This window comes from Budorcas taxicolor, chromosome 10 (assembly GCF_023091745.1).
Source record: "Budorcas taxicolor isolate Tak-1 chromosome 10, Takin1.1, whole genome shotgun sequence".
In the NCBI taxonomy this organism is placed as follows: domain Eukaryota; kingdom Metazoa; phylum Chordata; class Mammalia; order Artiodactyla; family Bovidae; genus Budorcas; species Budorcas taxicolor.
In genome coordinates, this window is record NC_068919.1 from 11,201,849 (window position 1) to 11,226,687 (window position 24,839).

General features: G+C 47.4%; 1 protein-coding gene across 1 annotated transcript in view; it reads left to right on the forward strand.

Annotated features, from left to right (window-relative positions):
- Positions 1–16,361, forward strand: part of THBS4 (thrombospondin 4) — a 53,866-nt gene extending 37,505 nt beyond the window's left edge. The window contains exons 11-22 of the mRNA XM_052647225.1: positions 2,494–2,598; positions 3,175–3,282; positions 3,606–3,765; positions 5,169–5,287; positions 6,168–6,220; positions 8,832–9,025; positions 9,881–10,059; positions 11,551–11,599; positions 11,697–11,893; positions 12,492–12,664; positions 15,442–15,581; positions 16,138–16,361. Coding sequence (XP_052503185.1) covers positions 2,494–2,598; positions 3,175–3,282; positions 3,606–3,765; positions 5,169–5,287; positions 6,168–6,220; positions 8,832–9,025; positions 9,881–10,059; positions 11,551–11,599; positions 11,697–11,893; positions 12,492–12,664; positions 15,442–15,581; positions 16,138–16,199 — 1,539 coding nt within the window. The 3' untranslated portion in view covers positions 16,200–16,361. The remainder of the gene's footprint in view (positions 1–2,493; positions 2,599–3,174; positions 3,283–3,605; positions 3,766–5,168; positions 5,288–6,167; positions 6,221–8,831; positions 9,026–9,880; positions 10,060–11,550; positions 11,600–11,696; positions 11,894–12,491; positions 12,665–15,441; positions 15,582–16,137) is intronic.
- Positions 16,362–24,839: the final 8,478 nt, after the last annotated feature.

A 24,839-nucleotide genomic window follows, 5' to 3' on the forward strand; every position in this document is an offset into this window, starting at 1 on the left:
GGAGGGGGGTTCATGTTTGGGAACACATGTAAGAATTAAAGATTTTAAAATTTAAAAAAAAAAAAAAAAACCAAGTTAAAGAAATAACTGTAATACCATCCCCTTTCTCCAGTGGTACAAGTAATTTGTACAAGGTACTGACAAGGGAACGAGCTGGGTTGAAGGGGGAGAAAAAAACCAACAATTTCTTTAATTCCTATCAATGGGGCTTGTTTATTCCCATTGAGAGGCAAGCATATATCTATGTTTAAATCCTCATCTTTTGTGAACAAATTAACGACTCCCCTGGGATGGTGGGTGATGGGGCTCTTAATGTGTTTTTGAATTCGTAATAAGGCACAGCGACAGATGGTGAAGGATTAATACACTTGGAGTGACTACTAAAATAATTTAATCTGTCAGAAAATGGCTCATTAAAAACGTATTTGTTCCTAGAGGAAATTTTTTTCTTCATTAAAATGAGTCAAGGACGATGCCCCCATGGGTGTGCTTTCCAGGCCTTCTAAAGGCCCTACTGAAACAACTGAGCGGAAATAAGGGTAGTTATGGGAGGGGTGTCTTTGGAACCCTGCCTTCCGTGTCTCTGGTTGCAGAAGAGGGGTGTACGTGATTGAGAACAGACAGGCTGCAGCCTAGGAAGTCTTAAATCACCTTATTTTGATTAATGAGGGCAGGAAATGTAACGTTAACTCGTGTCAAGTTTCTTTTCCCTTGGCCCTGACGCTGTTCCCCAGACTCTTACCCCTCCTCCCTCCCCCCACCTCACTGGCTCCTTGTTACTTTCCAGGCCGCTTTGTCCCTTGTTCCTTCTGTTCTGCCTGTTCCTTCAGGTACCTATCCTGCTCCTGGACTGAGCTTCAGGGACCACCTCATACCCCGGACACCCTTATGGAAGGATTGCCTTTCTCTTAGGTTTATCATTCATTCTTTAACCGGGCCCACTAGGATATGGATATGAGGGGGAGAACTCATGTTACCCAAATACATATGGCAGAAGACATTGAACTGGGACAGTCTTGAGTTCAAGTCCCAGCCCTGAGACCTTGGGCAAGGGACTTCGCTGCTCTAAGTTGACTCTTTTGTAAAATTGGGTAATGATGACCTTGTACCATCACTGTAAGGACTGGAGAAAATGCCTATAGAGTCTGGTCTGGAATAACTGTTACTTTAATGCCTATTCTACTAGCAATAAAGGCTTGCCCTCAGCAGCTGGTGGTGGCAGGCAACTTGGGTAGACTTTTTCAGAAGAATAGAGAATGCACAGACCCAGCAACGCACCTGTGGGAACCTTCTCCTGTTCAGTTCAGTTCAGTTCAGTCACTCAGTCGTGTCCAACTCTTTACGACCCCATGAATTGCAGCACGCCAGGCCTCCCTGTCCATCACCAACTCCCGGAGTTCACTCAAACTCAAGTCCATCGAGTCCGTGATGCCATCCAGCCAGCTTATCCTCTGTCATCCCCTTCTCCTCCTGCCCCCAATCCCTCCCAGCATCAGAGTCTTTTCCAGTGAGTCAGCTCTTTGCATGAGGTGGCCAAAGTACTGGAGCTTCAGCTTTAGCATCATTCTTTCCAAAGAAATCCCAGGGCTGATCTTCAGAATGGACTGGTTGGATCTCCTTGCAGTCCAAGGGACTCTCAAGAGTCTTCTCCTGTTAGGGGATATGAATAGAGGTTAAGCACCTTGGAAGGTTCCCTGTGTGGTGGAAATTGATCTAGAAGACCATTAGATACAGAGATATGGCGCCAAGATGATAAGCAAAGTGCCTCAACAGCCTCTCTCCCCATGTGCGCATTTATTTCCACTGGAGAATGTTTTGACAAAAATCCCAAATTACAAATATTAACATAAATAAATACACTTGAACCAGGAATTTCACACTAAGAATCCAGAGGTCAAATGTACTAGAATTTGTCAAATGTGCAGAAGGACAAATGTACTAGAATTCTTTGTGGCAGCATTGTTTGCAATAGAGAAAGGTTTTAACAACTTGACACCCACCGGTAGAGGACTAGTTGAATTAATTAAGGCACATGTATTCCAACTGATGTATAATACATCTGTGCCCATTAAAAAGAATGACACAAATCTACATGCAGTGATATGGAAAGAGTCCCGAGATGTAATGTTAATTTTTAAAACTCAAGGTGCAGAGTAGTATACATGTGTGCTACCAGTTGTGCTAAAGGATCAAAAAAAAGGAAATATGTGTTTGCTGGTCTCTGCCCAGCATGTCTCTGAAAGTATTCAAAAGAGTGGATTGCCTGGATTTCTGAGCCCAGGAGCAGGAAGGAGCTTTCACTCTGCCTTTTGAATTTTGAACCATTAGACTACAATATTCAAAACACAGCTTGATAGTTTTAAAATCCTACCAACAAAGCCTCCTGGCTCCGGGCCCTCCCTCTGGGCCTGTGTACAGGAGCAGAGGCCCTTGTAAGCCCCATCCTCCCACCAGGCTCAGTGCCTGGGCTTTTGACAGGCTTTCTCTTCACAGTGTGGGGTCGGCTGGGCTGGTGACGGCTACATCTGTGGAAAGGATGTGGACATTGACAGTTACCCTGATGAGGAACTGCCATGCTCGGCCAGAAACTGCAAAAAGGTGAGGGGGACGAGCAGGAGAAAACACACGCAAACACACACGCGCAAGCACATATGCACTCTCGCTCTGTGGCTTTCCAGAGCCACATCTTATATGGGGGAGAGGTTCTGTGGGTTCCATTCAGAATTGTATTTTTAAAGTAGCCGCGTCTCAAATGTAGCAAAACAGCCATTGACAATAAAGTCAGATAGGTGCAGTGTGTTGAGGTCAGAAATAGTTTTTGATTTAGATGGAGATGGGGTGGGGAAATGGGGAGAAGTTGGTAAAAGGGTACAAACTATCCATTATGAGGTGAATAAGATCTGTGGATCTAATGTAGTTAACACTGTATTGTATGCTTGAAATTTGCTAAGGGTAGAACTTACATGTTCTCAGCAAAATAAAGATGGGGATAAATATGTAAGGTGATAGATATGGTAATGAAATCAGTGGAGGCATCACTTCACAATATACACATGTATCAAATTATCACATTATACATTTTAAATGTCTTGCAATTTTGTCCGTTAAAATACCTCAGTAAAGCTGAAAAAAAGACAACCGTAGATGTCCCCCTGAGCTGTTTCTCCAACTTAGGACAACTGCAAGTATGTACCAAATTCTGGCCAAGAAGATGCAGACAGGGATGGCATTGGAGATGCCTGTGATGAGGATGCTGATGGAGACGGGATCCTGAATGAGCAGGTAAGCACCTGCTTTGCTAGGAGGGCCTGGAAATGGCCACGTGCCAGAGACAGTGGAGGAAAGTCCATGAAGTTCACTGTTTATATGAATCATCCCAAAGGTCCGTTTCCACGCCTGTGTTTCCACAGCATTGTAACTTTTTATTCTAAAATTCTGAAATGTTTAACATACAGAAGGAGCTCTGAGGAGCTTTGACCCCTGGAGGTCTGACATCTCATGCCAGCGGCGGGGTGGGGGGGGGGGTGGCAGGAGGTTGACTGGCATCCACCACAGGACCAGGCACACAGCGAGTCTCAGTAAATGTTGGTCTGGGGATCCTTTAGGATAACTGTGTCCTGACCCACAACGTGGACCAGAGGAACAGTGACAAAGACATCTTCGGGGATGCCTGTGATAACTGCCGGAACGTGCTGAATAATGACCAGAAAGACACTGATGGGGACGGGAGAGGAGATGCCTGTGATGATGACATGGATGGGGACGGTGGGTTTGCCTCGTGTTGTCTTTTCCTTGGGACCTATCCGTGCTTTGCTCCTTGTTCTCTCTTAGGAGCAGGAATAGAATTGCTGATTCTGAAGGCCTTCCTGCTCTGGGGGGTTCTACATGGCCTGAGCCTGGGGGACCCCAGGTCCACTTACTTTTGTCTACTTATTTCTCTCATGTTTAATAACCTTCATGCTCCAGGAACTTGACATCACTGCCAGAAGCTGTAGGAATCCCTTCAAGCAGTGTCTTGTCAAGGCTGTGTCTTTGGAGGACATCTGTCTTCTCAGACTGCAGCTTCCTCCCTCCCACCGTCCTTCTCAAGCGTAAGAGCCCTAGAAGTGGAAGATTGAGGGAGAGGGGCAGAGCAGGGTCAGGCGCTGCAGCCCCAGCTCAGGCTCCTCATGCAGAGAATCAGGTCTTTTCCCACAGAGTGGAAAGGGCCATCAGGCAGATGGCTGCATCAGCCAGCTCCAGGGTCCACTGAAGGGCCTCATACTTTGGTCTGTGTGAGTAGCACCCTGGAGAACAATTCTAGAGCTCTGCAGGCCATAAGGAAGGACATTTGTTTCTGTATAGCTCCCATAAAACATAGATTACTGTCATCAAAGTATAGGCTGGATCTGATAATTTCTGAAAAACATATCACATTACAGGACCTTGAAGGAATATCCTTTTAGAAATACACCATACCCACCAACACCCTACTCCAGAAAATCCACACCTCTCTAAAATGCAACCTTACCTTCTATAAGCTGGACAGCTGGTAAATCAGCTCAGCAAAATGAACAGAAAAGGCCCTGAGTTGTAGCATTTGCATTTCCACCATCCCTGGTTCCAGGGTACCAAGAGGAGATGACACAATTGAACAGGAAGCTGGGGAGAAATGGTGTGAAGGGCCTGGCTCCAGCCCACCACCACCCAAGCCCTGGGGCCCTGGTAGTAACAGACCCATGAGCTCCTCCCTCCCCAGGGTTGGCCCTCTTGATGCCTCATCTGGACACAGTGATAGCCCTCAACACCTTGGACAGATTCTAACTTGCTGGATAAATGCCTCAAGTCACTGTTCGTTTTTGAGCCTCCCAGAATTCATCCTTTGATGTTACCTCAAGATAACTGCACCCCTGGAGAAGGGAATGGCTACCCACTCCAGTGTTCTTGCCTGGAAAATCCCATGGACAGAGGAGCCTGGCGGGGCTACAGTCCAGGGGTCACAGAGAGTGGGACATGACTGAGCATGCACACACAGCAGATAGCTGCTGGAAGGGCTGGTGCTCCCCAAGGATGGCCTCGGCAGATGCCACTCCCCGCGTGCTGGCCTGATCGCTACAGCTCCTGAAAGTCTGTGCTCCAGACCTTTCTGTGACGTTCGCCTGACTCAGGGAAGCATTCCTCTCTTGCAGGAATAAAAAACATCCTGGACAACTGCCAGAAAGTTCCCAATAGTGACCAAGAAGACAGAGACGGTGACGGTGTAGGGGATGCCTGTGACAGCTGTCCTGAGGTCAGCAACCCGAACCAGGTTAGTAGGACCCAGAGGAAGCTGAACCCCAGGCTGAGCGCCCCGTGCAAAGATGCACATTAAGACCAGCATCTGGAAGAACCCAGCAGAGCCCACCAGCCCCGTTCGCTGCTGCCGCCTTCCTCCTATCAGCAGAGGTGATAATGTTGTATACATAGGACTGGAGGTGATGGGAAGGATGCTGCAGGACATCTGGGGCCCTCTGACTCACCTCACAGGCTGTAGAGTCCCTCTGAGGTCAGTCATAGGAATCTAAGGATGCCCAGGACAAGTTGTTTTTTTTTTTTTTTTTTTCTGAAAGGAAAATGTAACGGAAATTAACCATGGGGAACCTCATGTCCCTTTCATCCCCAAACCCCTGTGTATGGACATTTCAGATAAGGTTTGATCAGTGATGTGCAGTTTCTCTTCTCTTTCCTCCTTCCTGTCTGGATCCTTGGGTGTGATGTGTCACGTATTTTGAAAGCCCTGGGAAGGGGTCGTCATTGTTGCCCTCTGACTCACTCCCGTTCTGGCTTCACTCCCAAATGCAGAAGCAAAGCAGAACCTGCCCGCCTCATCCTCGTGTCTGTGGTTGGCCCCCTTCCGACCCGAGCCGGAGGGCCGCGTCTGCACCTGCCCCCACACTGCCCCGGCGCCCTTCTCCAGTCAGCCCATCTGGTGTGTAGGCAGCCCGTCCTTGGAGCTTGATATTTTGGAAGACTTTTTTGAAAATTCAGCATTGTGCCTACACCAATATGGTGTTGTCCTTTTGCAGTTTGCACCACCCCAATTTCAAAGAAATAATTCCTGAGATCCAGTGATGATGGGCCAGGTCTGCCTTCTCCGGAACGTTCTGTGCAGGCCTAGGGATAAATAACACATTCTGTTCCCTTTGCAGTCTGACGTGGATAATGATCTGGTTGGGGACTCCTGTGACACCAATCAGGACAGGTATGGCACGTCTCCCAACTGCATAGGCCCAGATGAAAAGTCCAGAGGGAGTTTTCTCTCTCAGAGCTTTCTGCTGCTACTGTGCTTTGGGGGCTCTCTGGGTAGATTGAGTTGCTAGAGGAACAATAGCTGTCTCTCTGGTCAGGGTCGCTGCACCTCTGTGGATGGAGGAGTTGACTGTATCAGGGGTCACGAGGCACTCAAGCAACTGAGGCTCCATCACAGGAGAGGCTGTGTGAGATGGCTCTTGTTAGAGATGGGCTCTGGAGCGACACACCTGGATGTAAATCCCAGTTCTCCACTCACACATCGGCTAACCGTACACGTCAGCTGCCCATCTCTCTGTGCCTCCATTTCCTCATCTGTAAAATGGGGCAAAAAATGGAATGTAGCTCTTGGGATGATTGTGGAGGTTGAGCTAATTTTATGGAAAGTACATATCACAGTTTCTGTTACATGGCTATTAGCTCTTTTGCTCTTATATATTCTTTCAGCTCAAGGAAGCTTCACCATCAGTCCCCAAATAGAGAGCTGCCAGTTTGCTGAGAGATCTTTGTGATTTCATTGTCTCTGGAATTTTTTCATTCAGTTTTCTTTTCTTGGGTGGAATTGTTCTATGCAAATGAATGCTGTCAGCCCTGCTAGTCCCACACGGATGGAGGCCTATGTTAGGACAAAGAGCTGGATCAGATGCTATAACAACATCAAAAACGTAGACATGGGCAGCTCTGCTAGAGGCACCTGCAGTCCGAGAGTCTGGACCCTGTCATCTCTGTAGGGAATCACAGGGGCAGCAGGACAGGGATGAGAGAGGGAAAGGGGTCTGAAAGGCAAAAGGAACAAGGTAGCTTCCCTCCTCAACCTCTCCTCAGAGGCTGCCCTACAGCCAGCAGCTCTGAAGCCCAGCCTTGCTCAAGGATAGATCCTGTCAAGCCCCATCTCCATCCACGTGCTCCATGTCCTTGCTGCAAAGTACATGCTGGCTAAGTGAACTTCAACATACTTCTCAGTCGGAGTCTCATTTCTTCATCTGCGAAGTAGAGATAATTGCATGCATCTTAAAAGTGATGGTGCAAATGAAAGATAATGTGGGTAAAGCTCCTGGCACAGTACTGGCCCCTGGGTGACCTACAGAAAATGGTAAGTGAGGTATTATTGTTCCCTCAGCATGAGGAGAGGCGAGTCCGTGACAAGCTGACACAGGATATCTCTGTTGTTGAGTGGAAGGTGGGACTGGTACCCTGACAACTTCCCTCGGTGATGAGCATCACGAATGTTCCCTGTTGCAGGTCATCCTGCACTCCGATTGCCATCTGAGTGCTTTCTAAAATATCCTGTCCCACCAGCCTCTAGAAGTTGCCTAAAATAAATGACTCATTTGCTACATTTTAATTCCCACAGACTTGAGGACAGAAACTGCTTGGTTTTGCATAAAAACGTTCAGGGCTATATGGCATGGCTGCTGATGGCAATAGCTCAGGCTTATGTTTTGGAAAACAGCCCTGCCACAGGCCCAGGAACCCCGCTGTTGGAGCCGACCTCACTTTCCCTGGGTCCCATCTGGGAAGCATGGCCTGAAGGGCATGCACTGGTCCCTGGCCTCCTTTTCCCATCCCATCGTGGGGGTAGTTGCTGGCCCAGGATGGGCCATGGGTAGAACTGGTGAAAGGAATATCTGCTCTAATCCCGAGTAGCCACAGGAGGCCACTGTCCACTCAGGGAAGCCTGGGGACAGGGCACACTCTTCCCCTGGTGGCCGTCAGGCCTGGAAAGAAATTGAGACTCAGAGACTGAGAAGTATGTGGAAGTCCGCTTCTTGTGTGTTCACAGCTGATGCTTCTCGGGTCTACTGGCCAGGCATGGTGAAAAGCATTAGGAAAGGAAACACCATAGGGCCTCCCAAGGGCCAGGCCCCTGGAAGTGGTTTTTCATGTATAAAAATGTAATATGCACTATTCTAATCAGCCTTCAGTCTCAAGCCTGCGAGGTGGGCTGTTACTGTCCGCATGGTACGGAGGGGGATGCTGAGCCACGGAGTGCCAAGTGTTGTGTTGGGGCCACGTGCACGGCTGAGCCAGGGCTCTCAGCCAGCAATTTGGCGCCCCTGCCTCTCCCTCTCTTCTGCTCCCAGAGTCTCTGCGGGGATCGTAGCCGTGCCAGGGACTGAAAGGAGCATCTGGTCACGGAATCACAGAAATTGACCCTTATTTTGAATAGAAAAGATCTACTTGCTTCAATAGGTTGGGGAAGTAGGAATTGGTCTCTGAGGCCCATAAGGCAGCCTTATCTAAGGACCTGTGAAAGTCGCTCAGTCATGTCTGACTCTGCGACCCCAAGGACTGCAGCCCGCCAGGCTCCTCTGTCCATGGAATTCTCCAGGCAAGAACACTGGAGTGGGTTGCCATGCCCTCCAGGGGATCTTCCCGACCCAGGGAGCGAACCTGGGTTTCTTGCATTGCAGGCAGAGTCTTTACTGTCTGAGCCACCAGGGAAGCTTAATAAAAGACCAAGCTTGGTTAAGACCCCAAACCCAAACTCCCCCTCCTAAGAACTGGCCTCCTCATGTCCGCTGCCGAGCTGTGAAATAGCCCCTCCTTCCCTTTTCCCACAGCGACGGAGATGGGCACCAGGACAGCACAGACAACTGCCCCACCGTCATCAACAGTGCCCAGCTGGACACTGACAAGGATGGGATTGGTGATGAGTGTGACGATGACGACGACAACGACGGCATCCCAGACTTGGTACCCCCTGGCCCGGACAACTGCCGGCTGGTCCCCAACCCCGCCCAGGAGGACAGCAACAGTAAGCGGGCTCAGCCCAGGGCTGCCCTCAGCCAGGCTCACGGCGGCCCACCTCTGTCGGGGCCCAGCTCCTCTGAGCAGCCACAGCTTGTGTGGACAGGGGGGCCCTGGGAGCCACGTGTCTCGAGCTGTCAGAGGCAGGCACAGCCCTGGGCTGAGACCACACAGGGCAGGGAAGCAACCACGCGCTCCGTCTTGGGGCTTGCCCACCCCTTTCATCAGAGTCCCAGCGGGAGCAGGAGGGAGAGGAGGCCAGGGCAGCACAGGCGGGGGTGGGGTTCACAGGCTCCGATGCCTGAGGGAAGAGGTGTGCACAGGGCCAGAAATGAGATGGCAGAGTTGTGAGCATGGTGGTAAGCGTACCCATGCCGCATACGCAAATTCAAATCTTGATACTAATACCACCCTGTTAGCTGGACAAAGGACAGTTTGGGCTTGATTCAGCCTAAGGGTCACTGTAAGTTATTCTGAGAGAGTGTCTGGTGGCCGTAATGTCCCTGCTTTTTATGTGACATAGTCCAGAAAGTACTGCAGACATTTGCTTACGTAAGGTCAGACTTAAAATCCGCCCGTCAGTGAGATGCGATCCTAGAGGACACCCAGGGTTTCTTGTCAGGTCAGCTTTGGACAGTTACCCTCATGCTGCCGCTGGGAAGTCCTTCTGACCACCTGCAGTGGGGTTCACCCACCCACCACAAGGACCCCGGGGCCGGCTTAGGCACAGCTGACTCCAGGACTTCTCTCTCCACGCAGACTGAAGACCCAGCCCTGGCGCTGGGCTCTCTCTGGCTCCTGTCGCAGAGGGGGTGGCATGGGTGGGTGGGCATTACCCAGCTCCCCTCCTCCATTCCCTCAGGTGATGGAGTGGGAGACATCTGTGAGGCAGACTTTGACCAGGACCAGGTCATTGATCGGATAGACGTGTGCCCAGAGAACGCAGAGGTCACCCTGACTGACTTCAGAGCCTATCAGACCGTGGTCCTGGACCCTGAAGGGGATGCCCAGATCGACCCCAACTGGGTGGTCCTGAACCAGGTGAGTGTCACGGAGCTGGCGATGGCTCAGCTTCGCCTCTCAACACAGGCTTTTTTAAAAAACTAATTTTTATTGGAGTATGATTGCTTTATAATGTTGTATTAGTTTCTGCTGTACAGCAGAGTGGATCACCCAGACATACACATATCGCCTCCCTTTGGCCCTCCTTCCCATTCAGGTCCGAGTCGAGTTCCCTGAGTAGGTTCTCACTAGGTATCCGTTTCAGACACAGTATCACTCGTGTGTAGGCGTCAATCCCAGTCTCCCAATTCCTCCCTCCAGCCCAGGCCCTTCTGAGAGAAGTGGGTTCTTTGCAGGGTGCCGACTGTGAGCCAGGCGCTCGCCCATGTCACATTTATTCCCCACCACAGTCCTGTTGATGGAGCACTGTAAGTAGCCTCATTTTACAGATGTTGAGCTCGAATCTTACGAAGCTTGAGTGACTCCTCAGGGTAGCATGGCAGGTAAGCAGCTGAGACTGCTGGATCTGGGGCCTGGGCAGTCTCCCTAGACCCATGCTCCCAGTCTCTGCAGGAGGTGCCTCTGTGTGTTCGCCTCCTTGTGGAACTAAAGAAGGCAGGCACAGAGAGGCTTAGTAGATTTTCCAGCATCACCCAGCAGGCCACATTCATTAAAAGCATATGTATGCATTAATATATGATATTCGTTTTTCTCTTTCTGACTTACTTCACTCTGTATAACAGGCTCTAGGTTCATCCACCTCAGTTCAGCGGACTCAAATTTGCTCCTTTTTGTGGCTAGAAAAATGGTTACTGGTGAACCTATTTGCAGGGCAGGAGTAGAGACAAAAACAGAGAACAGACTTAAGGACACAGCGAGGGAGGGAGAAGGTGGGACAAACTGGGAGAGCAGCACTGAGACATGTATATTGCCATATGCAAAATAGATGGCTAGGGGGACGATGCTGTGTAACACAGCTCAACCCCGTGTTCCGGCAGCCTAGAGGGGTGGGAGGCAGGTAAGAGGGAGGGGAGCTAGGTATACTTACAGCTGATTCATGTTGTATGGTAGAAACCTGGAGAAGGAAATGGCAACCACTCCAGCATTCTTGCCTGGGAGATCTCAGGGACAGAGGAGGGTGGCGGGCTACAGTCCATGGGGTTGCAGAGTCGGCCACAACTTAGCGACTGAACCACAGCAACATGGCAGAAACCAGCACAGTATTGTAAAGCAATTATTCTCCAATTAAAAATTAAAAAAAAATTTAAAGCAATTAAGAGTTTACTAAATCAACTCAAGTGACAGTTTTAGCAAAACTGTTTCTACTCAGCACTGAGGTTTTGTTTTGTTGAAAAGTATATGCTTTCTTTGAGCACATAACAAGGCAGGGCAGTTCTTCAGATAATGAAATCTTTACATGGAGCTCAGACATCACTGACTCCTCACCGGCGATGCCTGAGAATCTGAGCTTCCTCGAGCTTATTCTCTCCCCTCTGAGGTTAATCTTAACTCCTGCATTTCTCTCTGCAGGGCATGGAGATTGTGCAGACCATGAACAGCGATCCTGGCCTGGCAGTGGGTATGTCCAGGGCCTCAGTCAACCCTTGTGTGGAAGTCACTCTTTCCAGCTACCCACGTGGCTTGCCTGTTTTTCTCATCTGCTCTGATCTTTACAGGGTACACGGCTTTTAACGGAGTTGACTTTGAAGGGACCTTCCACGTCAACACGCAGACGGACGATGACTACGCCGGCTTCATCTTTGGTTACCAGGACAGCTCCAGCTTCTACGTGGTCATGTGGAAGCAGACAGAGCAGACATACTGGCAGGCCACCCCGTTCCGGGCTGTCGCGGAGCCTGGCATCCAGCTCAAGGCACTCGCCTCCCTTTCTTCTGGGCCCTTCACCCTCCTCTTAAATTCTGTGTTCTCCCATACGGCATTTATTCATTAAGAAATCGGTGCATTTGCGCTCCAACCTGGGGACTCTTGAATCCATCCAGGGGGCCATGCCTTCGCTTCTCTGTATGAGCTGCATGCTCCCCTCTGGGTGAGAATGTTGACCCCAGAGGTGGGGAAGATTTAGGGGTACATCTTCGGGCACACTCCCCTTGGAAACTGACTAATGTGTTCCCTCGGGGTGGCCAACTTCGTACAGGAGGGCTGGGAATCTACGTCCATCACTCCTGCTAGGAGGAAAGGCAGAGCTCAGAGCCCTCCTTGGCCAAATGTGGGGAGCAATGGGTCTGACAGCAGGGAAAGCATGGACCAAGTTAGTGGAATGCCGGCCAGTGGTGATCACTGAAGGCCGGGGATGACCACAGCAGAAATGGCATTGAAGTGTTTACGCCTTGTGTCCAGATTCAAGGCGGCCGGGTTGCACCTGTGAATCCTGACCCCATCACTACCTCAGGGATACGGGATGCAGGAAGTGCAGTCTGTGCATCTAAGACCTTGCTCATGTCATTGTCCAGGCCGTGAAGTCCAAGACGGGTCCAGGGGAGCATCTCCGCAACTCGCTGTGGCACACAGGGGACACCAGTGACCAGGTCAGGCTGCTGTGGAAGGACTCCAGGAACGTGGGCTGGAAGGACAAGGTGTCCTACCGCTGGTTCCTGCAGCACCGGCCCCAGGTGGGCTACATCAGGTAGGCGCCGCAGCCCCTCCTCCCACATCTCCGAGCCTTCGCTTCCCTGAGCAGACAGCTCCTGAGGGCGAGTGAGGACCTCAGGCTCCCAGGAAAGAGGCAGGAGGAGGATACCCCGCTCAGACTGACCACCTGGACGGTAGGGCCACAGTGGGGGTAGAAGGACCTTCTGTGGGGGAGGCCTGGGCACCAGAATAGTCTGCCCCTCTGACCTGTGTGAGGCGAGACTGACTCTCTCATCTGCCCTCCTGTGTGGTCCCTCTGGACCCTGTATCATCACTCACCTCAACATTTCATGCTGCAGTGAGTCCCGCCTGGTCTGAGAAACTCCATGAGAGCAGCACCAATGTCTCATTTTATCCTGGTCTCCCCTGCACCTGACAGAGCAATGACACATACTACCCTCGGCATGAACTGACCCTCTTGTGAGTCCACATTCTGCCTTATGTCCCTGTGAAAGTGTTAGTTGCTCAGTCAAGTCCGACTCTTTGCAACCCCACGGACTGTAGCCCACTGGACTCCTCTGTCCATGGGATTCTCCAGGCAAGAATACTGGAGTGGGTTGCCATGCCCTCCCCCAGTGAATCTTCTCCACCCAGGGATCGAACGTGGGTCTCCCACATTGCAGGCGAATTCTTTACCGTCTGAGTCACAAGGGAAGCCCTTGGAACTGCCCTGTAGGACTGTTTAAAAAAACAAACACCTATTTCTCAGAAGCTAGAATGTCTTAGAACCACATCTTTGACATGTAGTCAATGTACTTTGGAGAAGGAAATGGCAACCCACTCCGGTATTCTTGCCTGGAGAATCCCAGGGACAGAGGAGCCTGGTGGGCTGCCGTCTATGGGGTCGCACAGAGTCGGACACGACTGAAGCGACTTAGCAGCAGCAGCAATGTACTTACTTTCTCATTCCTCAGACTTACAGATCCACACCAGTTTATGCAGCACTTCTTTAGGAAGGGGTGCTGATTGCATTTTCCTGACCGGGGCAGGAAAGCTGCCAAGTGGGAAAACGGAAATCATGAAAGCTAGCTCATACCTTGTCTTTCTTTGAGACTTTACACCAAATGTGATGTCTGTCTAGAGGGAGGTTGTCATATTCTCAGCCCTATTGAGCTGCATGCCCCTTTTTTTATAACAAATATTTTGAAATGCCACCTCTTGCATCCCAAATGAAGTCATAGAAAATATTCCCTGCATGATGTTAAGGATCAATCTGATCCCTAATGGAGAAATAAGATTTATAACAAAATCGTGTAAGTGCTTGGGCACAACCGTAGCAGAACACACAGTGAGGTTGCTGCTGGCCCGTGTACCTAGAATCACTGCAGAGGTGATGTCCTGCTACAGCTCGTGTGTTGTGGCCACAATGTGGTATTGCCAGCAGTGTTGTGAATTTCTAAAATAATGAACAGCTACACAGAAGGACAAATATCGTATGATACCTCTTATGTGTGGAATCTAATAAAAGGGTACAAGTGAACTTTTTTTACAAAACAGAAGCAGTAGATGAAGAAAACAACGTTATGGTTACCGGGGGGGGGGGGGGGGGGGAGGATAGATTGGGGGGTCAGAACTGACATATGCACACTACTATTTATAAAACAGATAATAAGGACCTACCGTGTAGCACAGGGAACTCTACTCAGTACTCTGTAACATCCTTTATGGGAAAAGAGTCTAAAAAGAGTGGATATGTGTATAACTGACCTACTTTGCTGTGCAGCAGAAAGTAAGACAACATTGTAAATCAACCATACTCCAATAAGATGAATAGTGAACAGCTCAATTTTTAAACAAGACAATGAAGTACAGTTGACTTGAACAATTCGGGGGGTGGTTCCCAGACCTGCAATGGACAAAAATCCACAGATGCTCAAGTCCCAAGGTTGGCCTTCTGTATCTGTGGTTCATATCTGCAGATTCAACTACCCACAGATCATGTAGTGAAATAGTATTTATGGGGGGAAAAAAATCCACATATTAGTGGGCCCATGCAAACCTATGTTGTTTGACAGTCAGATGTACTCAACAGTTTATCAGTTTACCCTGGAAAAAAATCAGTTGATATTAGTGCAAAAATACTTGATATTCACAACTGAGTTGGGTTTTAAGCCCAGATAACTAGAAACAGGCCAAGGGTCTGTTCCTACCCAAGGGTCTGGAGGAGCACCCCAAAGGTGTCTGGATGCAGGACAGGTTTCCATTGTTCTCTCCAGAGCCTTGTAAGCCACCCAACATCCCTGCCTTCTGCCACAAAATGCCATGGTGACAGCCCAAAATGCCCCCCCCACACACACATTTCTAAAATCCTGCTTAGGGAATGCTGTCCCTCCCAAGGAAAATCACTGCTCCTGGATCCCACCAATTGAATGATATCAGTCAGACCTAGGGAAGGGCAGTGGTTTTTAAGCATGATGTCTGGATAGGGTAACTCACTGCACAGTGAAGTCACAAAGCCTCTTGGTCCTGGGTCGTATTGTGCTTTCTGACTCATCAGTGAGGACCTGTTAAGTTGGACTCGGTGCCCAACCTCATCTAGGCCTTTCGAGGGACAGAAGAAGGGCGGATGTGGACAGGTCGTCCCTGACCTCATGGCTCTCCCAGTCTAGCAGGGAAAGGGAAAAAGAGCAGCCAGAAGCACAGTCCAGGTCTGAGGAAAGTGGAAGATGAAACAGAGCAAAGACGTGGGTAGCCAAGAAGTGGGACCCCCTGCCTCCTGATGGGTGGCTCCCCCTGACCTTGGTTTGAAACCCCCTCCGGCTGTGTCCACAGGGTGCGATTTTATGAAGGCTCTGAGTTGGTGGCTGATTCTGGGGTCACCATAGACACCACCATGCGTGGAGGCCGGCTCGGCGTGTTCTGCTTCTCCCAGGAAAACATCATTTGGTCCAACCTCAAATATCGCTGCAATGGTAATGTACATTCTTGTTACTGAATAGTATTACTACAAAAAAAAAATCAAACAATGCCACCTTCTTGTATAGCACACATCTCTCCCAGAAGCCGAAAGTCATGCCACATACTCCTGAAATCTGAGGGTCCCTCTGTGATCCAAGCAAAAGGCAGATCTCACGTTTCCTATTTGATAGATGAGGAGATGGAATGCTAGAAAATTAAACTATTAAACTGCTTGGCTTGGGACATAGGGTTCTGTGAGAGATGGAGGCAGATTTAATTGAGAGGCAGCCTTCATTTTCATATAGCTCAAGCACAATCATAAACTCAAAACCCATTCTGCCTGCTCATTTTCTTTTGGCCTGTGAATGACGCTCCCGGGCTTTAAGCCAACAGTTCGCAAAGCTGCCTGAGGTAGAAAATGGCTGCGGGGTTGGGGGGTAGGGGGGGAGTGCTTCTTTGGGGGCTTGTTGGGCGGGCTGACAGCGACCCCTACAGGAGGCCTCCCAGCTCGAGATGCACTAGGGCTGGAGGGAGCCTTCCTAATGCCCCTGTGCCTGTCCTCCTTTGCAGACACCATCCCAGAGGACTTCCAAGAATTTCAGACCCAGAATTTTGATCGCCTGGATAAATAAACAGAGGACGCAATCCATAACTGCTTTTCCAAACACTAAAGTCATATGTTTTTTAACTTCCTACAACTTTCTTTGTATACCGTGTGGCTTTCTTTTTGCCCACCCAGATATACCAAACTTCTTATATGAATGTGGCAATAAAGAAGAGATGATTTCTAAAAACCATGTTACCCAGACATCATTCCACGTGGCTCAGGCTTTGACGGGGACTCTGCTGTTCTCTGTGGAAAATCCACAGACAATCGCCAGGGGATCTTTCTTCCTCAGTCGTGAGGCTGACCGTGTACATCAGTCAGAAGGCTCAGGCCAAAGGTCTCACCTTCTGTTTCTTTCACAGAGAAGCCTGACAGTTCCATGCTCACCTCAGCAGCCTCCTTATTTGGGGTAAGGAACCTCAGAAACACTGCTCAGGGACACTTTTCCTATGAAGACTTTTCCTGACCGATCCTGGGGCAAGTTTGTCCAGTTCTTTCTTAAACCCTCTCCACCCAACACGCCTTCCACCCAGACCTCTACCAGCACTTTCAACAATTGTGCTTTTTTTATATATTTGGCTCCCCCTAGTGGAATGTCAGCTAATTGAGAATTAAAGGACCACATCTTAGCACAATCCTTATACTCTGAATACCTGGTATGGAGATTTCCAGTCCATTTTTTGCTAGATGGCTGACTCTTAAGTGATAAGGACAATAATGTATATGGATATGAGCCCTCCTACAACTCAGAAAGCTGCTCACAACATACACTATCTATGGTGGTATCAGCAGCCTCACTGTATGTTCAGGACAGAAACTTGCCTGATTTTTGCATTAGTTCTTCTCCATTGCATTTGTAAGGCAAATGATCCAGGCAAATTTTTAAAATAAATTCCCTTAGATTTCTGTTTCAAGGAATATTGCTGGGCAGCAATATATTCTCCTATTCCAGAATTCCTGGAAATACCTTAAATCATAAGTAAAGGATAAACACTGTCACCATCATTTTATTATGATTTCGGTAGAAACTACAGTGGCATATGTATGACCGATACAAGACGTGGAGGATTTCGGTCCACCTCACATGTAAAGCCTACAGGGGTAGGTTGCTTCAAAAGTCAGGACGAGGGTCTTCGATCAGGGTCTTCCACCAACCCCCGGCTTGCTGACACTGTCTAATCACGCAGGCAGACCCTGCTACAGGAGCCGCCTCCCAGGGTCTCCGGGCCGCGCTGCTATTGTGACGCATCTACAGACCGATCCCAATTCAAAAGAGCCCGGGAAGGAGAAGCAAATCTGTATGGTTGGAGAATGTCATCTCTCAATCCTCCCCTCTTTTCCTTGCTTTTTGTGTCTCATTGAAAGATTATTTCCTGAGCCCTTAAGGCCTTCAGGAGCCCTCTGGCCCTCCTGGTCCTCCACCCACTCTATGGTATAGAGTATACCCTTAGAGGTATAAAAGCTATTTTATACCATAACATTTTAGTGCCCTTTCTCTGGAGGCCTTGGCACTTTACCAGGCGATATGTGGTGAAGGCCAAAGACTCTTGGGGGATTTCACACTAATCACTGAATTGCATGCCAAACCCTCTACCTTGAAATATTAATATACTCATTTGTAAGAGGAAAATATGTTAGTTGATCAGATATGGATGTTACTTTGAGCTGAAGTCTTATGGTATCTTGATCTAACTTTCAGTGGCGCTGATGTACTTATCTGATCTGTCCTGTGCTCCTGTATTTCCCCTATACTTCCCCCCTAAGGCAGGCAGGATGAGGAGGCAGCCTCCCTGCTGGGCATTCCTCCCTAAAAGCGGTAGTCCACAGAAATATCTCTAGATAATCAACACTTTTGTGTCTATGAACATGGCAGTACCGTGGGCTCACAGGACATTTAAAACATAATTCCATACCTCAGAAGCCTATTACATTGTGTATGTAACTTTTGTCTTCCCGCCAATTAGAGGGCAAAGTAGAACAGGTAGCCCCAGTGGTGTGTTTAAACCAGAGCATGCCAGTTCTTGAGAGCTAGTCTTGGGAATGTTGTGAGCCAGCTGTTAAATCTGTTGAAAATCTGAAATTAGCCATCATAGTATTTACACCACAGAAATTGGCAAATGCTACAAATTAGATCTCCAGATTGCTGACTGCCAAGCATTTATCAACACATGACTGGGTACTCTTATTTACTCCTGGTCATTTTCCCTCATTGGAAGCAGGTGTAGAAAGCTTGAAATGTTCAGAAAACTTCTTGTTTAAGAAGTAGAGAAGTGCTCCTAAAAGAAACCTTAGGAAAGAAGCTCTTTGATCTTGGCAACGACTTTTTTTGGGGTGTGATACTGAAAGCGCAAACAACAAACGCAAAAATCAACACATGGGACTATATCAAATTCAAAAGTTCTGCACCAGAAAAGAAACAATTAACAAAATGAAAAAGACAACCTTTGGGAGAATGGGGGAAATTTTTGTAAACTGTATATTGGGTAAGGGATTAATATCCAAAAATACGTATATTGAAAAACCATACAACTCAATAACCATGAAAACAATCATATTTTTAAATGAGCAGAGAACTAAATTGACGGTTTTCCAAAAAGACATCGAAATGGCCAACAGATACATGAAAAGATGTTCAACATCAGCAAGCACGAGAGAAATGCAAATGAAAACCACAGTGAGATTCATCGCATCTAGTAGACTGGCTATCACCAAAAAGACAAGAGATGCTGGCCAGAATGTGGTGAAAAGAGAACCCTCATATACTGTTTGAATGTAAATTGGTCCAGCGACTATGGAAAACAGTATGGAGTTTCCTCAAAAAATTAATAATAGATCTACCATAAGAGTCACCAATTCCAGTTCTCAGTATATATCAAGAGGAATGAAAATAGTATGTCAAAGCAATATATGCACTCTCATGTTTATTGCAGCATTATTCACAATAGCCAAGATATGGAAAGAACTTAAATGTCCAGTGGATGAATGGATAAAAAAAGATGAGGTATATAGACAATGGAATATTATTTGGGCACAAGAAAGGATCTCCTGCCATTAGTAACAACATGGATGGACTTTGAACATTATGCAAAATCAGACACAGAAAGACAAATACTGTGATATCACTTATATGTCAATCTAAAAAAGTTAAACTTTTGAAAAACAGAGTAAAATGGTAATTACCAGTGGATGGGGAGTGAAGGGATAAGACTGCTATTGTTTAAGGATACAAATTTGCAGTGAGAAGTAAATAAGTCATAGAGATCCAATGCATGGTGTGGTAAATATACATGAAAATATTGTACTCCAATCAAACCAACTGAGACTAAAACTTAATTATCCCAACCGCTAAAAAGAAATGATAATTACATAATATGATAGAGGTGTCAAATTCCACTGTAACAGCAATTACAACATACAAATGTATCAAATTAACACATTGTGCACCTTAAATTCACACGTTACATGTCAAACAGATTCAATTTAAAACAGCAAAGAAGTGCGAAAGTTGTGAAAATCAGGAAGCCCTTGAGAAAGGCTAGTCAAATGCCAGATACAAACCATAGGAACAGACTAGCAGGTGCCTCTTCCACAAGTTGCAACCTGGGACTTTTGAATGTTTATACTCAACTTTAGGCTTCCCTGATAGTTCAGTTGGTAGTGGAGTGACTCAAATTCCTATTAGAGTTCCATTTAGTAAGGTCCTCCTCTGAATTTCATTAACAACCCTAGGAGTCTGAGCAGCTATCACTCACTCACTCACCAATGAGGATAAATTCATTCCACTGCTTGTCCACCCCCTGACTTCTAACTGAGATCAAAGGTCCTGTGACATGGGAGGTATGCCTGGGAAAGAGAAGAGGTGAGCCACTGTGGGAGAAAGGCTGTGCACAGGCAGACTCCCACCGGAGTGGGGAGACTTCCTGGGGCAGAGGAAGGACACGGAGAGCATTGGGAGACAGCCCCAGGTTTGGGGGCAGGGGCAGAGAGGGAGAGGAGCACGTTCCTTCTCCACCCAAGAAAGAACAGAAGCTCCTCCCTCTTCCCTCCCACGTTATTACTCCTGTATCTTAGAATTAATTAAAGATGCAAATTGCAAAATCTTAAACTTCTAAGTTCAGCTTAAAAATCTTACTACTTGGGGACAGAGAGAGGAGAGATAAATTAGGAGACTGAATTAACATACACTACTATGTATAAAATGGATGACCAACAAGGACCTACTGTATAGCACAGTAGGTCCTATTCTATAATAACCTAGAAGAGAAAAGAATCTGAAAAGGAATACACGTGTAACTGAGTCACTGGGCTGTACACCTGAAACTAACACCACATTGTAAATCAGCTATACTTTGGTTTAAAAAAAAAAATTTACTACTCTTCTATACTCTATAAATATTCAAATCTACTTAGTCCTCCATAGCAAGTCCTCTTAGTCCTCATAGTCACCTTTAAGCTTGATTGTTTAGTCCTATCTGCAAACTTAATTAAATTTCCTTAAGCATTTAAAATTGCATTTATAAATTTTATATTATTCATTAATCTATAATACTACATTTCTAATATACTATAAATCTACAATGCTTACAATTTTAATTATAAATTTTTCTGTCATTTGTCTGACAAAACCTACCTAATTAACTCATAAATATTACATGAATATTGTGTACCATAAGTTCTCTTAACCCCTGACTATTTATATATTCAACCAAATTCTTCTATACTTTTTGGCTTAAAATTACAAGGCTAAAATCAAATACTCAATTATACATTCTTCATTGTAGTCACAAGTTCAATTTATTAGATTTTGTAATATACCAAATTATCTTAAATATTTCAAGTACTTTAAATAACACATCAGTTCAGTTCAGTTGCTCAGTCATGTCCGACTCTTTGTGACCCCATGAACTGCAGCATACCAGGCCTCCCTGTCCATCACCAACTCCCAGAGTCTACCCAAACTCCTGTCCATTGAGTCGGTAATGCCATCCAACCATCTCATCCTCTGTCATCCCCTTCTCCTCCTGCCCTCAATCTTTCCCAGCATCAGGGTCTTTTCAAATGAGTCAGCCCTTTGCATCAGGTGGCCAAAGTATTGGAGTTTCAGCTTCAACATCAGTCCTTCCAATGAACACCCTGATCTCCCTTAGGACTATTCTCGCTTAGGATGGACTGGCTGGATCTTCTTGTAGTCCAAGGGACTCTCAAGAGTCTTCTCCAACACCACAGTTCAAAACCATCAATTTTTCTGCACTCAGCTTTCTTTATAGTCCAACTCTTACATCCATACATGACTACTGGAAAAACCATAGCCTTGATGGACCTTTGTTGGCAAAGTAATGTCTCTGATTTTGAATATGCTATCTAGGTTGGTCATAACTTTCCTTCCAAGGAGTAAGTGTCTTTTAATTTCATGGCTGCAGTCACCATCTGCAGTGATTTTGGAGCCCCCCCAAAAAAGCCAGCCACTGTTTCCACTGTTTCCCCATCTGTTTGCCGTGAAGTGATGGGACCAGATGCCATGATCTTCGTTTTCTGAATGTTGAGCTTTAAGCCAACTTTTTCACTCTCCTCTTTCACTTTCATCAAGAGGCTCTTTAGTTCTTTACTTTCTGCTATAAGGGTGGGGTCATCTGCATATCTGAGGTTATTGATATTTCTCCTGGCAATCTTGATTCCACATAGTCAAAGATAATTCCAAAACACCACACAAAAATATTAAGACAATGGGTTCAGCAATTCTGTATTTAATTTTAAGATTTCTCAGGAATAAAAGACCCTTACACACTGTTGGGGTCCTTTAATGGACCGGAACCTGGTGGTCCAGAGTCAATGATAAAGTGAAAGAAGGAAAGAGGCTAATATTTCCTGGGTTACACAGCTGGCCTTCACGCTCCAGGGAATCAGCCAGAAATAGAGATTAGAGAGAGAGAGAGAAAGAAGGACACAGGGACCCAAGTCTCTGGTGGAACAAAGGTGCTTTTTTGAATTCTTTGTGAGTATATATACCGTATTACAAGGTAGCTTCTTCAGATAAAGTTCAAAAGACCAGACTTTACAAGTTACCAAGGAAACAAGGAGTAATAGAGGCCATAATTTTCTTTGGAAGGAATGATGCTAAAGCTGAAACTCCAGTACTTTGGCCACTTCATGAGAAGAGTTGGCTCATTGGAAAAGACTCTGATGCTGGGAGGGATTGGGGGCAGGAGGAGAAGGGGACGACAGAGGATGAGATGGCTAGATGGCATCATGGACTTGATGGACATGAGTCTGAGTGAACTCCGGGAGTTGGTGATGGACAGGGAGGCCTGCGATTCATGGGGTCGCAAAGAGTCGGACATGACTGAGCAACTGAGCTGAACTGAACTAAGAGGCCATAAGGCCAAAAGGCCATCCATATTAAAAGAAGGTCGTAGATAATCCCTTTCACCATATGGAAAGGCTAATGAAGGAAATCCTATGCAAGCATCCCATCTCTATGATCTCAGTCCTGGGAGTGGCTTGCCACTCCTCTCGCTCCTGACAGGAACTGATAAGGAACAGAGGGCTCAAGAGAGATAGGAAACAGCACACAGGAATCCTACTGTGAAACATTCCCTAACAACACACTAATGAAACTATACTGTTTCAAGAAACTTGGGGTGAACTCAGTGGGCTGAGGTGGTTTATTAGCTGAAGATTTGGAGCTCTGGACACTGAAGTGGATTTTTATTCTTCATTTTTTGGGGGATGGGGGTGGGGGCTATCTGCTTGGTTTTGGGGGGTGCTGTGTAGGTTTGGGGATGGGGTGTGGCCACACCACAAGGCTTGCAGGATCTTAGTTCCCTGATGGGGGATTGAACCCAGGCCCTCAGCACTGAAAGCCAGGGAATTCCCTGAAGGACATGTTTTTCATGATCCTGCAGGGGAAGTTGAGCCCTCCTATAGTCCCAGTGTTATTAGGGACCCCAAGTGTATGCTCTCCAGACAGGGGTGTTTTATATCCATCCCACTCCCCTAGATTCATGTATAAATGACCTAGTTCTTAAGTCTCCTCACCTCTAGACCAGATTCTTTTTCATTGTTGCAAGAACCTAAAGAAGCCATAAATTGTGTTTTCTGTGTACAAAGGCTTCCCTTATAAGGAAAAAACAAGACCAACAAAAACAGCCCAATGACAACACTTAGATTTTTTCTTAAATTTTGGAGGAGTCTGGGAAATGCATCCTCAATGCCAGTAAGTCACTGACAAGTGTTCCAGAGCACAGCCCATTTCTACAGAGGGGACTGTCACTACCTTGGTGCAGCTCTCCCTGGCTCCGGTGCCATCACCACACAGAAGGGGCATCACCAGGCGATCCTCCACAGCCCCTCTGAGATAATAAGCTCAGGGTCCACCCTCTTCCTGAACAGAAGGACTGAGGGAAAGAGTAATATGAGCAGGAGGTAGGTCACATGCTACCCCCGCCATATTCTGAATGACCTCAAATGTTGGCGATCTAAAGGGTACAATCACCTTTGGATGTCTGGGGCACACCTGAAAAAACAAAATAGCCTCCAGTGATACTGCTTGGAAAAGTCTGACTTAAGGAATGAAACAAGTTGCTCTAGGGACAGGGCAGGGTGGCTAGGAAAAGAAAAAGGGATTCCCCAAGGTTAGTCAAGCAGAAGCATAGCGGGGTATGGGGAGGTAGTCTCTGGGGAGGTGGGGTCTGCCCACTCCCATGAGGAGGAGCCTCTGATGGGGCACCTGTTGTGACCAAGGACTGGATACTTAGTCCACACCCTGAGATCAGAGGTGAGGCCTCCGGGTAGCCAAGCCAGGGGCAGTGAAAGTATGTAAAAGTGTTAGTCTCTCAGTTGTATCCAACTCCTTGTGACCCCATGGACTGTAGCCCGCCAGATTCCTCTGTTCATGGAATTCCCCAGGCAAGAATACGGGAGTGGGTAGCCATTCCCTTCACCAAGGGATCTTCCCAAACCAGGGATTGAACCCAGATCTCCTGCATTGCAGGCAGATTCTTAACCAACTGAATCATCAGGGAAGCCCAGGGGCAGACAAGCCTATTGTAAGGAGCATGACTGCAGCCACCAAAAAATAGCGCCCCCATCTGGTCCTGTGGAGGACTGGATCCCCACAGGCACATCCAGTACCTAAAGGGCAATGGTGGAGCAGGTGACCACCAAAGAGAAAGCCCCAAGTCTCACATTCTGGAGCTATGTAAGCCCAGGGATCCTGTGTAGGGGGCAGGGCTGAGGAAGGAGCCCTAGGAAGAATTGATATTGGAGGTCAGCTGGGTGAGAGGGCAGAGGGACAGAGTGAGAGCAGGGGCATCTGCTCAGTCCCAACAGAGAGGAGCAGACAGATGAAGCATCAAGGAAGGAAGGACATGAAGGGCAGGGCCAAAGCTATTTGCACTCAGAGGAGAGAGGTGGGCCACAGGGCGAGCAGGACCACCTCGACGACCTGTACTCCCAGCTCCAGAAGGTGCTCCTGGTGACCCTGTCCATCCAACTCCACTCACCAGAGGTAGAAGCAGGCAACCCCAGAGCCACATGCAGAAATGGGGAACCTGCGAAGCATATGTACTAATTAAAATTACACTGCTGCACACGTATTGTTTCTATAAGAAGGGATAGAATACAAATTTTAAGTGTCAAACAAACCAATGAGCAGTTTAAATGGGTT